The sequence below is a fragment of the Marmota flaviventris genome, chromosome 11 (assembly GCF_047511675.1).
Source record: "Marmota flaviventris isolate mMarFla1 chromosome 11, mMarFla1.hap1, whole genome shotgun sequence".
NCBI lineage: Eukaryota > Metazoa > Chordata > Mammalia > Rodentia > Sciuridae > Marmota > Marmota flaviventris.
Genome location: NC_092508.1, coordinates 2093108 through 2107659, shown reverse-complemented (window position 1 = coordinate 2107659; position 14552 = coordinate 2093108). Strand labels below are relative to the sequence as shown.

The window sequence follows — 14552 nt, the reverse complement described above, 5'->3', positions numbered from 1 at the left end:
CCTCATTCACGTGTGAGGCTGTTCCAGCCAGGTCCACTCAGGGGAGTAGAGTGCACCAATTCAAGGTACTGCAAGTCTAAAACGAAGACACTGCCAAGGGACCCTCCCATGCAGAGGTCAGGGCCCTGGCTGGGCCCAGGGATCCCCGGGGTGTGGGCGAGTCAGCCCAGCAAGGCCCCAGACGCAGGGAGCCATGGCGAGCGCGACTGGGAGAAACCAGAGCTGCAGGCATCAATGCAGACTTTATTTACACCACAAGAGGGACAGGTGCATGGGGTTATAGGACACTGCACTCCAGGAGGTGGAGACAAGTGGACCGTCAGAGGACACTGCAGTTGTGAAAAATCACCCACACAGAACAAAATGAGGATGAGAATCCCAAAACAAGGTGTCCAGCTCCACCAAGCAAGAGGGGCCTGGGCAGGTCCAGGCAGTCAGGAAACGGTGGCAGGCGCTGGCGGTGGCTGTGGCCTGTGGAGCCCACGCAGGCCCCGCCTGCTTACCCACATCTGGGAAACGCTCTTGGGTGAACCGGCTCGTTCCCTCCGTGTGGATGTGCGTGGATCTATGACTTAGGTCTGTCATTCTCACAAACTGGAGAATCGTGTCTGCACCGTGGAGCACACACACCAAAGAACAGAACTGCTCACTTGCTTTGAGAAGGAGACTTTTAATCAACGTCAAGGTGAGGCCGAGCCAACCAGCCACGCGGCGCTGGGGGAACGCCTCCCGACCCAGCGCCCGGGCCGCCCGGGCCGCACACCACCCGTGACAACAGCCAGGCGTGTGCACAAGAGGGGGTCCTCAGACCCCAGTTCTCAATCAGAACAAATGGTCACAGGGCCGGTGGCGGGCAGTGCACGCCTGGCCTGTGGAAGGAAAGAGAAGAAACAACAGAAAACAGAACAAAATCCCTCCAAACCAACTGCGGGGGGGGGGGGCAGCCCCCCCCCAAGCTGCAGTTTGCCTAAAAACACTGTTTCCACATAAATACAATAAACTCTATTATTGGTATGTCACAAGTGCTAGGTAAACTTTTTTCTTAATATGACAAATGTTTAAGTAGTCCTTTTTATTTTTCTTACAATAAAAAGTACAATTTCTTTAAGAATAAGTTCCACGAGACTCAAACTCCCCTCTCCTCTCCCGCAAGGTTCTGTTTTGTTCTACAGAAGGATTTCTATGTCATGAGAGGGGAACAAAAAGGCATTTTTCTTCTTCCCCAAAGCTGCCGAGTTTGGCGTGCAAATCCGTATACAACGTAGGACATGCTGGCGTTCCGTCCATGCAACTTCCAGGTGTAGGAAACTTAAAAAAATATATTCATCTATTTATATCTATATATTTATATATATATCAATGCCCATAAAACACGTGGGCCCAAAGTCTACAAAAGAAGAATGGAATGAGCACGTGGCTGTCACCAGCAAGGAAGGCATGCTCTGCCGGAGCATGGACACACGTCCACTGCTAAGCTGCAGGATGCAGGCCCGCTTCTGTGCTGAACCACTGCAAAATGACCTTCCTCCTGGAAACAGACTCTAAAAGTAAAGAAAAACTGAAACACTTTGACAAGTGGCCCTCAGGTACCAGAGCCCCGGGATGCAGGGTCGGCCAGGCCCAGCGGGCGCGGCCTGCTGGTGGGGCGTGGGCACGTCATGGCGCAGCTGGAAGCCCCAAGGGCAGGTGGCCCCATGCATCCGGTGGCCTCACTGATTGGGGTTTCCCTTAAAGGGATGTAAAGTGCTCTCATGGGCTCCTGGCCAGTGACCCCCCAAGGCCTCTCAGAGGAAGAAAAAGGCGGCAGGTCCAAGGACCAGACAGGGAACATGTACAAAGGGGCCCTCCCTGCCGTGGTCTGCCCCAGAGGCCCAGGCAGACCCTCGGCCATCTGCCCTGGGGGCTGGCCATGGAGAGGGGCCAAGTGTGTCTCCAAATAAAAGGCTACCTGGTGCTGCTTCTGCTCAACCACGCACCTCCCCGGCCAGGCTCTGGGCAGAGGCGACTCCGTCTGAAGGAGACCGTGAGCCCCTCCAGTGCTAACCTGCCACCAGCCAGCCCAGCTGTCCCATCACCTCAAGGACAGAGAGACTCTGCATCCCCCCAGAAGCCTCGCTGGCAGCAGAGGGCAGGTGTCAGGGCCCCATGGGGCGTGTGGAGAGTGGACCTAGGGGTCAGAAGGGCTGGCTGCTGGGCCCAGTCACCATGCAGTGCCACAAAAGGAGAAGGGCCACTGGGCCCTGCAGACCAGCTCTTTCTGCCCCCGAGGGCTTCAGAACCAAGAGTGGCCAGTAAGGAGTGGGGGAGTCAATGAGTCCCAAGGCCTCTCTGCCCTGCTTCCTGCTCTCCAAGCACTGTCTCACACTGACCAACAGCAGCCAAGCGACCAAGAGTCTAAGGAGCTGCACTCACTCAGTCCAGTCTGGCTGCGTGTCTACCCTGTAAACTTCACCACACTCAGAAGCCCTTCTGAGACAGGACCTTCCTCCCAGGAGTCCAAATGTGACACACTTTGGAATGAAATCGGTGGCTTCAAGTGCTAGAAAATAAGTTACCAGTAAAAAGTGACTGTCAGTTACTGTCACAGAAAAAGAGCACAGACACAGGCTGGTGGCCCTTCAGGGACCTGAATGCTCCACAGCTCAGCAGGCACAGGGCCTCCGTTCCCCAGCTCAGGCTCCCTCAGGCCTGCTGCTCCAGCCAGGGCCCAGGCCGCAGGGCTGCAGAGGGACTGCAGGGGCAGGGCCTGCTCCAAGCCACAGTGGCCAATGTGCCTCAGAGGTCTTTGGAAAGCTGGAGCCACAGCCTGGCCCGTCCCTGCCCGGGGAGCACATACCACCCCGTAATACTACTAGTGCTGCAGGCAAAGAGCCTGGCTTCCTGTATGGCTGCTGGGCAGAACTGGGCAGAACCGGGAAGGGCTGGCGCGGGTGCCGCCCTCAGCCCCTCCTACAAGCCAGCTGGTGGCAGCAGTCTGCCTGCCGCAGACTCCGCCCACGGTACAGAACACACAATAAAAACCTCCAAGTCAAGAAAAGCACAAGCAAGAACTTAGAAAGAAAAAATATTTAGACATTATCACCATTTGGAAAACTACTAAATGGTAAGGAAAAATGTAAAATTCACAAAACAATGTTTATCCAGGGTCTTTTTGTGAAAAATTCATACAAAAAATCAACAGCAAATTTATATTCTTTGCTATAAAAACTCATTAGGTACATATGTGCATGGAGGCTTGAAGAGGGAGGGGCTCTGTTAGAAAATAATTAAAATTAAAGTACACGCTGGCAGGGAAGGCCCAGGGATGAGCGAGCTGTGATCTGACCTGAAAGCCGGCCAGCTGGGGCTCCAAATGAGGTTCATCCAGACCGTCCCCTAAGCACCTCGGAGCTCAGCCACAGGTCCTCCATTCACCAGGGACTGTCACCATCTGCATTTATTTTATATATATCTCTCTCTATATATATACTTTTTCTATAAATGCATTATAAATATTTTATCAAGATCTCATAAGAATCAAGTTTCTTAGCTTGGAGTACATTGGAATATATATTATACACGTATATATTTATTTATACCTAAAATTTAAGCAATACTTCATGCTACCTGCTTTTAGTAAAAGCATTCCGACCGTGACACTGCAGGTGTGCCCAGGACATGCTTCACAACCGAATGGAGATGCTCAATTGCTACATGACGTATGAGAAAAAGAACACTTTGGATTCATTGAAAATTTGTTGGACTTCAAAACCCCAACAGTGTTTGCCGCTTTTTTGGAACTACCTCCAGATTCCTTAAACAGCAATAAAGCCAAACAAGGCCGCCAGACCACGGCCCTCGGCCCTCGGCCCTCAGTGGCATCTGCCACCTGCCCTCACAGCATCAGGCCAGCACCAGGCTGTACCCCACAGGAAACGGTCCCACCAACTCCTGCTGTTTGTTTTTCTTAAGGCATTGTTCCTCAGACTCAGAAAACCCAGCCACAAAAATCCATCAGAACAATAAAAAAAAGGCACAAACTCGCATCTTCCGATGGCTTTGAGAAGCTCAAGCCGATGCCCAGGCTCACGGTTCTGTTTTGTCCAGTTATTTTCTTGAAAGGTTTGTCCAACTCTGTCCGGCTCCTGCGGCCCCCGCGGCGCACCGCCGGGCCGTGAGGCGGGCCAGAGCCATAGAAAACTTACTCTTAAAAAAAAAGCTACAAGATGAGCCGAGTGTCTACACGGAGACTGTGGGTTTGTGGGTGAGAATCAAACTTAAGCACCAGTTTTAATCAAGTGTGTCGTGTACTGTTAGGTCTTTGATTTCCGCTTTCTCTCTGCGTGTCAACTAACCCGGCCACTCTGCCCAGGCTGCCACAGCCTTGTCCCTCGCGGCTCCTAGCACGCCAGGGTGCACGCCAGGGTGCACGTGGCTGGCGCGTGTCTGGCCCGCTCCTCGCCGCCCGAGTCCAGTGACGCTGCAGGTCACCTTGCACGCGCCCAGACCCGGATGGCCTCCCGCTGCCGCTGCACGCCTCGTGGCCCTGCGCTGCGAGAGCGCTGCAGGAGGATGCGGTGACACGGGCAAGTCTCTTGCTGAGCTTCAAGACGAGACAGACGAAGGAGAGCACAGCAGCTCCGCGGCTACAGGGGCGGCTCCTCCTCCATGGGCTCCTCTTCCGGCCTGTGTGGGGAGAGGGGCAGCGGGCACTGTGACGCAGTGCTGGCGAGGGGTGGGGGGGGTGCTGCTGCCCTGGCAGCAGAGTCCCCATCCCTGGTCAGTGCCCACCAGTGCTGCGGTGCCTGTGAGTGGACCAGACCTGCTGCAGAGCTGCTGGGCCCAGCGCCTGTCCACCTCCCCATGCCAGCTGAGAGCCGCGGGGCGCGGCAGGCGCTCACCTCTTCTCGGCGGGCTTCACGCCCACGGACAGCGAGGCCATGGCGGTCACTGTCTCTGCTTCTTCGTTCTCGCACTTCTGAGCCTCGATCAGAGAGCGCCCCACGGTGGAGGACAGGCGCTGGAGGCAGCGCCAGTACTTGCCTGAAGGGAGGAGGCACCAGGACAGGGTCACTGCCAGGTCCTGTGGGCCCCGGTCTGGGCCCGAGACACAGCGTCTTCACGCATGCCCCTTTCAGCTGCCTGGCGAGGTGCTCCCAGGACGGGCACCAGGCCCACCCCAGCGCCTCTGCCAGTCTGTGGGAGGCAGGTGCTGAGTGTGGGCTGGCGTTGCAGCTTTGCGGGGAGCCCGGTGGCGAGGCTCAGAGCCAGGAGCCACGTCCTGTGGGGGCCAGAGCAGGCCTCTGGAGTGTACGCCCTACTGGACCATCTTGCCCACTGGGCTCTCTGAGAAGGGTAGGCACTGCTGGTGCAGCCCAGACAGGTGGGCCCGCCTCCAGGTGGCCACTGAGGCTAGTGTGAGGACAAGGGCCTGCGCCTGTGCTGGCCTCCGCAGGGCTGAGGAGCAGGCCCAGCCAAGCTTGCTCCTGCTGCTGGGGATGTGGCCAGGGACTGCGTGGCACACCGTCCGAGTCCATGACGACACTGTCCCAGTAGGCTCTGGGGCAGGCCAGCAGGCTCGAGTCTCTGTCAGCGCACCCACCGCGGGAAGGCGGGGCCCGAGTGGGCAGCCTGGGGGCAGCTGACAGGACGAGGGGCGGGGCACCGTGGAGTCCTGCGTCCAGAAGGGACCCCGCAACCACACGGCGGGCACTTACTGTGGACCTCCATGACCTTCTCCATGGAGCGGACAGCGTTGGCGTTGGGTCTCTGCTGCAAGACCTTTTCTGGCAGAGGCTCTAGCTGAAAAAAGGTAAGGTACAGTGAGCACAGAGGATGTGGCATTAGCCACACGTCCAGAGACAACGTGCCTCCTGATGGCACTACCTGTGGAACCTGTGGAACCTGTGAGTGTTCCACGGGTCGCGCCATGGGGGAGGGGGGCGGCTCAGGCCAAGCGTGGTGGCCCCTTGCTGTCCATTTACCTCGCGGCCCCAAGAACTAACAGGGAGCACCAAGCACAGCGGGAACAAGCCCATGACCTCCCAGGAAGAGAAGGCCAACAGCAAGGTGGACAGACACTGGCCTCAGAAGCCAGGATGTGGAGGCCAGGCTCGGGCTGGAATGACTTTCAAAGCCCTCGGTCGAGGTGGACGAGGCACTTGCTGGGACCACTGCTGCCTCTCCTGGGTGCCTCCCAGTTCAAAGGGCTCATGGGAGTGCCCAGAGCTCTGCAGCAGGCAGACTGGAGCCACCCAGGAGTGGGAGGAGGGCGGCATCGGCAGGGAGCAGTGCCATGTGCTTCCACCACAGAGATAGCCACGCCCAACGGTGCCGGTCTGCCGCAGTGTGGCCGGGCACAAAATCGCGAGCCACTCAAGCAGGAACAAAATTTATTTCTAAAACTCCCACGAACGCCATGCACACCATACCAACTGGAAATCCCTCCTCCCGCACTTCCCCAACCAATGGGAACTCTCCGGGAATCCCCTCAAAAAAGTAGCAGGCCCAGGTGGACAGCAGGGGTCTAATATCCAATTGAATACACATCTTAACATAACCATTATCATCTCAATGGCTTGCTGGCCGTCACCTTTCAACCAAAAATGCCATGCGTCATTCCTACTCAATATGGGATCTCAGCACCGGTCCACCTGGTCCCTCGTGCAGGTGGACGCACGAGCAGAGCCCCAGCCCCCTCAGCAGGGGCAAAGCACAGGCCTCGGACTCTGGGGTCAGAGCTGCTGCAGACCAGTGACAGCACATGGTCACCCACCCTGGATGCTGCTGTCAGGACCACAGCTACAGCACTTCACAAAACATTCTCACCTAAAAACCTTAAAATGTGTAACTCTACATGAAGAACTCGGCATCTTACACAGAAGTCCCTCAGCTGGGCGGGGTGGTCCCAGCACTTGGGACGCTGAGGCAGGAAGACCCTTTGCCCCAGGAATCCGAGACCAGCCTGGGTGAAATAGTGAGACCCCGTTAACAAAAAGCCCCTCAGCACCCCTCAGCTCCCCAACCTGCCAACTTGCTCTGGGGGGTGCCACCTGCACGCTCAGCGCTGACAGGGCGCTCCGGGCGATCTGCGAGGACCCTGGGTCTTCCCCGGCACGGCGGCAGGCTCCCACAGTCCTGTCTGTGCCTCCCAGGCCACGAGGCCTGCCTCTGCACGGCCTGCGTAGCTCTGTGTCCTTCCCAGCACCCAGGGCCTGCCTTCCACAGGTACCACGCTGCCCTCAGGCTGGCCACCTGGGGCTCACGGATCTCTGTCCCCAGCAGAGGGCACAGGCCTATAAAGAATGGACACAGGAGCTACTGCACCAAGCTGCCACATGCCTGTTGCCCGCGCCTGGGCAAACCGAGAGCAGAGTCCTCGGTCCTCCTGAACCGCACGTCCCTGAGCTGCTCTGGGAGCAGGAGTCCTGCCTCCTGGGAGCACAGCTCTCAGGACTGGGTTGAGCTGCTCTGGGAGATCTCCCCGTGGCAGCCAGTCACCAAAAGCCAAGAGAAAAGACAGGGGCAGTGTTCGAGGCTGTGCCAGAGAGGTGCTCTGGGCTGGCAGAAAACCAGAGAGGGAGAATGCCAACCCAGGACGCGGCAGGAGCAGTGGCTGAGCCGCGCTCCTCAGTCCCCATCAGAGAGTGTCCGGACACCTGGGGCTGGAAGAGGGGCTGTGATCCAGGCGCTGGCTCAAAGCTCATGTGGCCCAGTGCTGCGGCGGCTTCAGAGGCGCTCCCATGCCCACGGTCGGTCGACAGCCCACACGAGGGGCTCTGCTCTGGAGCCACCGGCCTTTCCTAAGACCAGGGGCAGGGAAGGGCATGACGTCCTGGGTTCCGGGGTCTCCCCTTCCTAATGGGTCTTATTCTTTTGTTTAATGAATCCTACAAGCAGCCTACTAAGCACCGACCACTGTCTGGAGACTAGGGATGCGTGAACCCCCGACACCGCCTGCCACCAAGAGCGTCACGCTGGGGGAGGGAGCCAACACCCTGGGACAGTTAGTAGGCGAGTCAAACACTGAGTGGCAGGAGGGACGAGGTGCACGGGGAAAGCAGCGGCAGGATGTGCGGGGGTGAGGTGGGCAGGCAGGCTAGATTGCATGCAGTGTCAGGGTGGCCTGGAGACAGGGCGGGCAGGAAGGCCTCAGGGGGCAGCAGGAAGAGCCCAGTCCAGGCTCCTGGAGGGGGAGTGGAGAAAGGGAGGTGGGGCCGCAGGGTGGGCAGCAGCTCCATCCCTCCTCAGATGGAGCCAGAAGCAGTGGGGACTGAAGAAGCCACAGGGCTCTGGGTGCTGGGTGGCCCTGGAAGCAGGGCAGGGGCCCCTCCTGGCAGACTGTGCCCAGGTGGGAAGGGAGTAGGGAGAAGGGGCTGCTCTCAGCTCAGAGGAAGAGACCCCAGGGAGGGATGGGGAGAGACCAGGAGTCCACAGGGACTGACGGTCCTCGCAGCTCTGCTCAGGACAGGGGCTGCAGACCACAGCCTGCATGCCGTTCGGAGGATGGGGGCGGGGGGGGGGGGCGAGCGGGAGTCCGGCCTCCTGGGAGGACAGCTTTGAGGAATGGGGTTGAGCTGTGGATTCCAGGCCTGGGAGGAGACAGGAAAGTGGCTCTTCCCAAGAGCCTGGCTTCCAGGGGGAGCAGACGGGGATGGTGACCACGCAGCAGAGGGCTGTGGAGGTGAAGAGGCCCGCCCACGGCCAGCCCAGAGACAGGTGGCCAGTGCCAGCCACTCCCAGGACCAACAGAACAGACAGGAAGCGTGCGGCTGGCTAGGGTGGCCCTGCTGGATGCGGGAGGGAGGGCTGCTGGCCAGGCTGGGACCCGGGAGCTCCGACTGTCTTTCATCACATATGGAATGGAGTCAAGAGTGAAGAGCATTCCGAGGCCTCACAGCTCCCCGGCAGCACTCTGGTCAGAGCTGGTGCTTCCAGGACACACGGCTCTACTTTGTTGGGACATCTGGGTCGAGCGGGACGACCTCACCTGCCACCTTAATGGACTCCAACAATGCGGTTGCCAAGTCTGCCGGTCCTCTGGGCACCTGAACCTGGGCGCCCCCAGAAGCTTCTTCCAGGGCCAGCCGGCAGGCTGTCAACCCCTGCAGTGGACATGGCCATGCCCAGAGGCTCAGGGTGAGTCCACGGCCACTGGCCCGGGCTTGGTCAGGTTTGAGAGTATCCTGTAACCCAACTCTCCAGTTCAGACCCCGCAGACCATCAGCTGGCAGCGCTGCCTCTGCCCCACTTTCGGGAGACAAGCAGCCTTCGCAGCAGGCCCTTGCTTAGCCCTCCGTGCTCGGCCTCTTGCCGAGGCATGGGCGGCCATCCTGAGGCTCCTTCTCCCTCACCCTGTACCTTCCCACCAGGGGTGCAGCTGCTGTTGTGGGGAACTCTCAGCTGGGCCTTCAGCTCTCACTGCTCCTCCTCTGGGCCCCAGTAGCCTGTCCAGCTGCCCTGAGCACTTGCAGGGCCAGCAGACGGTGTTTCCCCAGGCCTGGCCCTCAGGCCCACAGGCCCCGCTGATAGAGAGGTCAGAGGGCGGCTTGCTCTGCTGCTGAGAGCGCCACCAGAGCCCACCTTCCAGGGTAGCAGGTGGCTGGGTGTGGGCACTGCAGGCTGGTGAACAGGAAAGACTCCACAGGCCCAGGGACCAGGCAGCCACGGGTCTCCGTACTCTTCCAACAAAGACAGATTTAAAAAACAAACTATGAAAGGGCTAAAAATTACTGTTTCTTTTGGAAAAAAAGTTTGCAGAACCCGGCCTCAGTCCATAACCCAGGAGGATACACCCCTGCTGACTAGTCTAGACGCTGGGTCCTGAGGCCACACTAAGGCCAGCTCTCGCCACCCACCAGTCACGCAACGTGAAGGGGCTCTCTCAAGCCTCAGCGTCCGCACCCATGACGTGAGGTGACAGTCCCGGCAGGGCAGGACTGCTGGGGCCTAGTGGGCACGGCCCAGCCAGCCCTTGAGACGCAGAGCGGACAGAGAAGCCCATGGTTCCTCAGAGGGGCGGGGATCCGCCTGGGAGGAGGAGGCTGCGACGCCCAGGGTGGACAGCACTAGCCTCTCCGGGAGCTTGCTGGCTGTGAGAGCACACCCCTGTGCTGCCCAGGTCTGCCTCCTGGGAGAGGCTGGGGAACGGCAGGGCACTCGCTCATGCTGGGCAACAGGGAGTATGTGGAGCAGAACACGGAGCCAGCCCTGAAGGGCTCAGGGCCACGACTCCCGCACCCAAGTCAGACTGGCAAGGGCTGAGGGCCCCAGATATGCAGGTGCTGGTCATCCAGCTCTGAACAGTGGCCAGTGGGAGGAGGGAGCCTGACACACACAGGGACCCCGTGCAGGCAGGCAGCCTCTGTGCTGAGCCCGTGTGTGAGAGCAAGGGACCCCCTGGAGGAGACAGCTGGCCGCAGAATGCATTGGCCACAGAATGCATTGGCCACTCTCTCCCAGGCTCCTGCGGCTTTCCACGTCCACAACTCCTGCAAAGTACCAGGACACCACAGAAGAGCTAAACGCCTGGATGAAACCCTCCTGCATCAGTGTCCGCCACTGACCCTGGAGCAGGGTCAAGTAAAGTGGTGGCACACAGGCAGTGGGCCCGATGAGCGCCAACCTTGGGGACAGCCTCCCACAGGAGAAACGGTCTCCCGGACCAACCAGGAGCCTTCTCTGCAGACCGCTCCGGGGACCTCTGCTGCCCGCTGCAGCAGGACTTGCGAGCAAGTCCAGGAAGGTGGCTGACAGCTCTGGGCCCCACCCCAACTCAGCAGAGTCCAGCATCTTTTGGGTGGCTTCCCAGTCATCCTCAGTGACGGCTGCAAACAACTGTAAACCAGAACCAGTCCAGGCAAGGCTGCAGGAGAGCAGGCCTGAAGATGGAGGCGGGAGACCGCTGCCCCAGCAGGATGCAGGGTGCCTCTCTCGGCTGCTGTCCGCCAGCAGCTGAACTCCCTGCGGCCGCTGCTGGCCACAGCTGGTCGCCTGGTGTGTACTGCCAAATCATGCAGCACGCTGTACATCAACCCTCATCAAAGGCCGCAGGGCAGAATAGCGGGGCTTGGCTCAGCGCTCCTGAACTAAAGAGGTTTTTACAGAGCCCTCAGTAAAGCTAGCGCTTCCTGCTGTTTGATGTGTATAAGTGAAAGAACATTTTCTTGTTAGAAGAGCAAACGCATGAGGAAGCAAGAAGGGGCCGGCTGGGAGCCAAGCTCTCTGCTGGGAGTTCAGTCACGAGCTCTGAGAAGCGCAGGGCTGGCCTTGAACTACAGCGAAGAGTCAGAAGACGATCACGTGAAGAAGGACGAAGAGAACATTCTGGACACTTTAGAGTGAGGCAGCTGCTATTTCACCCCAGGGGTCACTGGGCAGGCTCCAGCAACAGGACGTACTCGCATCTCCGTCCCCCGAGATTCTCATCAAAACAAGGGCTGCCCAGGACGAGGGAAGAGCTGCCAGACAGGACAGGGCTGCTGGCGCCCTGCCCCACCCACACGGACCCCTGCCAGCTTCTCCGCTGGCTCTGAAAATGGCCAGAGGCCCGAGCCCAGGACTGCAGCCCACAGTTCTGACTCCATGGGGTGTCCTCAGAGCCAGGTCTGTGGGTGACCTCTCCTCCATACAACATGGCCAGGATGCCTGAACCTGACCTTCCATAACACAAGCTCAGGGTCTTGCACATAGGTGTGGCCTTGCACATTTGGGGTCTTGCCCTGTACCATGGACACTCTTGGATGGTTCTGCCATTACAGTGTTCCTACTAGGGGCCTGGTGTGCAGCCCAGTGGGCAGGGTAAGGCCACAGCTCCCAATATATGGTGAACACAGCTTGGGCCAGTCCCATCCTCCGCGAGTTCATGGAGCCCAGGCCACAGGTGACCTCACACTGGCCTCCAACCACCATCCCTGACCCTGGCTCTCAGATGGCAGAAGAGGCTTCTGGGTGAAGGGGCCTGTCCATCCCTGAGACACTGACTTGGCTGTGGACCCACAGACGTGACTCCAAACTGGCTGAGAATTTCCTACAGAAACCAACTGGGCACAAAGGGGCCAGCAGCCTAGAGAAGGCCAGACCTCCCACCACGATGCCCTCAAGGTGACCAAGATGGCGGGGAGTGGGCAAGCAGCGCCTGCAGACGGAGGGTCTGCTTGCCTCCCACCCTCTCCTGCTGCTGCCACCGCAGCGACCATTCTGACAGTGGGGGACAGAATTCAGCACGGGACTGAGAGCCCAGTGAAGCGGCCCACAGGGTCACAGACTCCGCGTCCCCTGACCGGAGCTCCTGGGCACACGGGCCTGGAACCCGTGGCACGAAACATTCTGGGGGGTTAGGTCTGCGTACCTCGTTTCCCAGCAAGGCAGACACGCAGGCTTCAGAGGCGTCACAGATGGCCGTCAGGTCATGGCCTCCCTCGAGGGCCAGCACGACCCGGCCACCAGCCAGGCCCATTAGCTGCTTCGTCAGGTACCCGAAACCTGCAACAGGAAAGGGACTCACAGGGAGGCCAACCTGGGCAGTGGGTCAGAGCCTCCCAGGAAGGCCGGGCAGGGACGCCACACCAGCAGAGACCGTGGGGGAGTGACGGTCCCAGGGTCCCTGGGATCCGAGTGAGTCGTGGCTTCAGACTTTACCATGCAGCGTATCATCCTGCTTGAGGCCCATGGGCCCTCTGGCAACTGATGTGCTCTGCACACAGTATTGCCCAGGCCACCTGTGCCACACAGGGCTTTCCTACACCATGTCTGGGCATCTGCTCTGGGGGCAAGTCACAGTCTCCCTTGCACCCACAGCAGCAGCCTGGCAGAGGGCACCTGGTGGGCAGCAATAGTCACCAGCCATGGAGGCTGGCTGGCTACAGAGCCAGAGGAACCCTAATGAACCAGTGGCCACAATCCTGGCCTGGCCCTGTGCCAGCTGCAGATCATGGTGGGCCCGACTTCCAGAAGACTTGGTCTGTCTGGTGGAAACAGTGCCATGGCTTGCAGGCTTCTTGGGGTCTCCTTGGAGAACTGTGGCAGGAGGGCACCCTGGGTGACACTGCAGAGGTAGGCACAGTGGCGCTCTTTGCCTCTGCCCGGTCACTTTGTTAGCCACCAGGCCCCATGGCTAGGGCAGATGGGCTTTAAGAGGCCTGTGCTAAGGGGCAGCCACCCTCAGGCCACCTAGCTTCCACCTTTCCAGCCCTGGTGCGTTCACGTCCACCCTAACCTTCTGCACCAATGGAGGGCAAGAAGCAGGAGTAGCTCACGGGGAGCTGGGGCCCTGAGGGAGTCACCAGGACAGGCCTCATGGCCCTGAGAAGCTCCAGCCACAGAACAATCTCCAAGCTCCTTGTCAGTGAGGAGGCAACCAGTCTCTGTGACAGCACAGAGGGAGGCCACAATCGTCACGGGCAGAGCTCTCCAGCTGTCCTTCCTCCAGCACTGTAAGTGTGGCCAGTGTCTGAGGCAGGGCTCGGGAACGAACGTGGCCTTCCTTCCCAGCCCCACCCCACCCTCGTCCCTCGTCTCCCATGGCATAGCAGCACCAGAGAACAAACATGCCAGAGCAGGTGTCAGCTCTGGTCAGCTCTGGGGCCTGCGTGCTCCTCAGGCGCCTATGTCCCTGTGACCGAGCCCCGTGTGCTCTGGCTCCTGGCTCCCGGGCAGCTAGCCCCGAGAGCACAGGTGGGGTTCCCTGCCCCGCAGCCCCGCAGCTGCTCTCTGCTCTTTGGGACCCAGAGCTGGGGAGGGTTGCAGTGCCGTCTCGTCCTGTTACCTAACACAGGAACACAGCGGGTCATAAACATAAGTGGTCAGTGGGGGACATAGCAAAGGTGACCTCTGCACACCCACTTACACTTGGCAGAGAGTGTGTACCCTCCGAGAGGCGTGGGGTGGCCCTCCACAGCGTCAAAGCCCGACGAGACCAGCACCATGTCCGGGGCGAACTCGCTTGCGATCGGCATGACCACAGTCCTGCAGGGCCAGAGAAGGGTCATCAGGTCAGCTGAGCACATGGCCAGGGTTTCTCTTGGCCTACTCACGGTCAGTGGGAAGGAGATTACCAAGTGTGACCATGGTGCACTTCACTTCTTCCACCCAGGCTGACAAGCTCTGCAGGAGAGCCACAGCCCAGGTCCGCGTGGCAGGCTGCTCCCTGCACACACTGGAAGGCCGTCTGTAACCAGCACGGCCTGGCCGCGTGCACACGGGGAGGCCGGGGTACAGCCACGTGCCTGTGTGGTGAGTCCTCCAGCCCTGCCCCGAGCCGCTCCTCCTCCTGCCTGGGCTCACGGGCTCAGGCTGCCCGCTGCCCAGGGACGAGGACAAGGCAGTTCTCGGGGCTTTCATTCCACACAGCATGGTCAAGGTCCTGGCACCGTGAGCTGTGCTGGGAGGCAGCCCGTGTGGACTTCCTGCCCCTGCCGAGGTCCCAAGCACACAACCAGGGACCACACCCACATGCAAAGTTGAGTGCAAAACAAAATGGACTCTGAGGGTGCTTGGGGACAAGCTGACGACCTACGAGAGCTCTCTGGAAGGGGTGAGCATGTGTCAGCTCTGTGGGGAGGGTCGGGGACCCT

The 14552-nt window shown here is 59.6% G+C and overlaps 1 protein-coding gene across 5 annotated transcripts in view; it reads right to left on the bottom strand.

Moving 5' to 3' along the window:
* Positions 1-223: 223 nt before the first annotated feature.
* The window catches only part of Hdac4 (histone deacetylase 4), a 257766-nt gene continuing 243437 nt past the window's right edge, over positions 224-14552 (bottom strand). For all 5 annotated transcript variants that reach the window (XM_027951670.2, XM_071619494.1, XM_071619496.1 and 2 more), the window contains exons 23-27: positions 13826-13944; positions 12329-12462; positions 5697-5781; positions 4881-5022; positions 224-4665 (exon numbers count right to left, since the gene is read on the bottom strand). In XM_027951670.2, coding sequence (XP_027807471.2) covers positions 4626-4665; positions 4881-5022; positions 5697-5781; positions 12329-12462; positions 13826-13944 — 520 coding nt within the window. In that variant the 3' untranslated portion in view covers positions 224-4625. The remainder of the gene's footprint in view (positions 4666-4880; positions 5023-5696; positions 5782-12328; positions 12463-13825; positions 13945-14552) is intronic.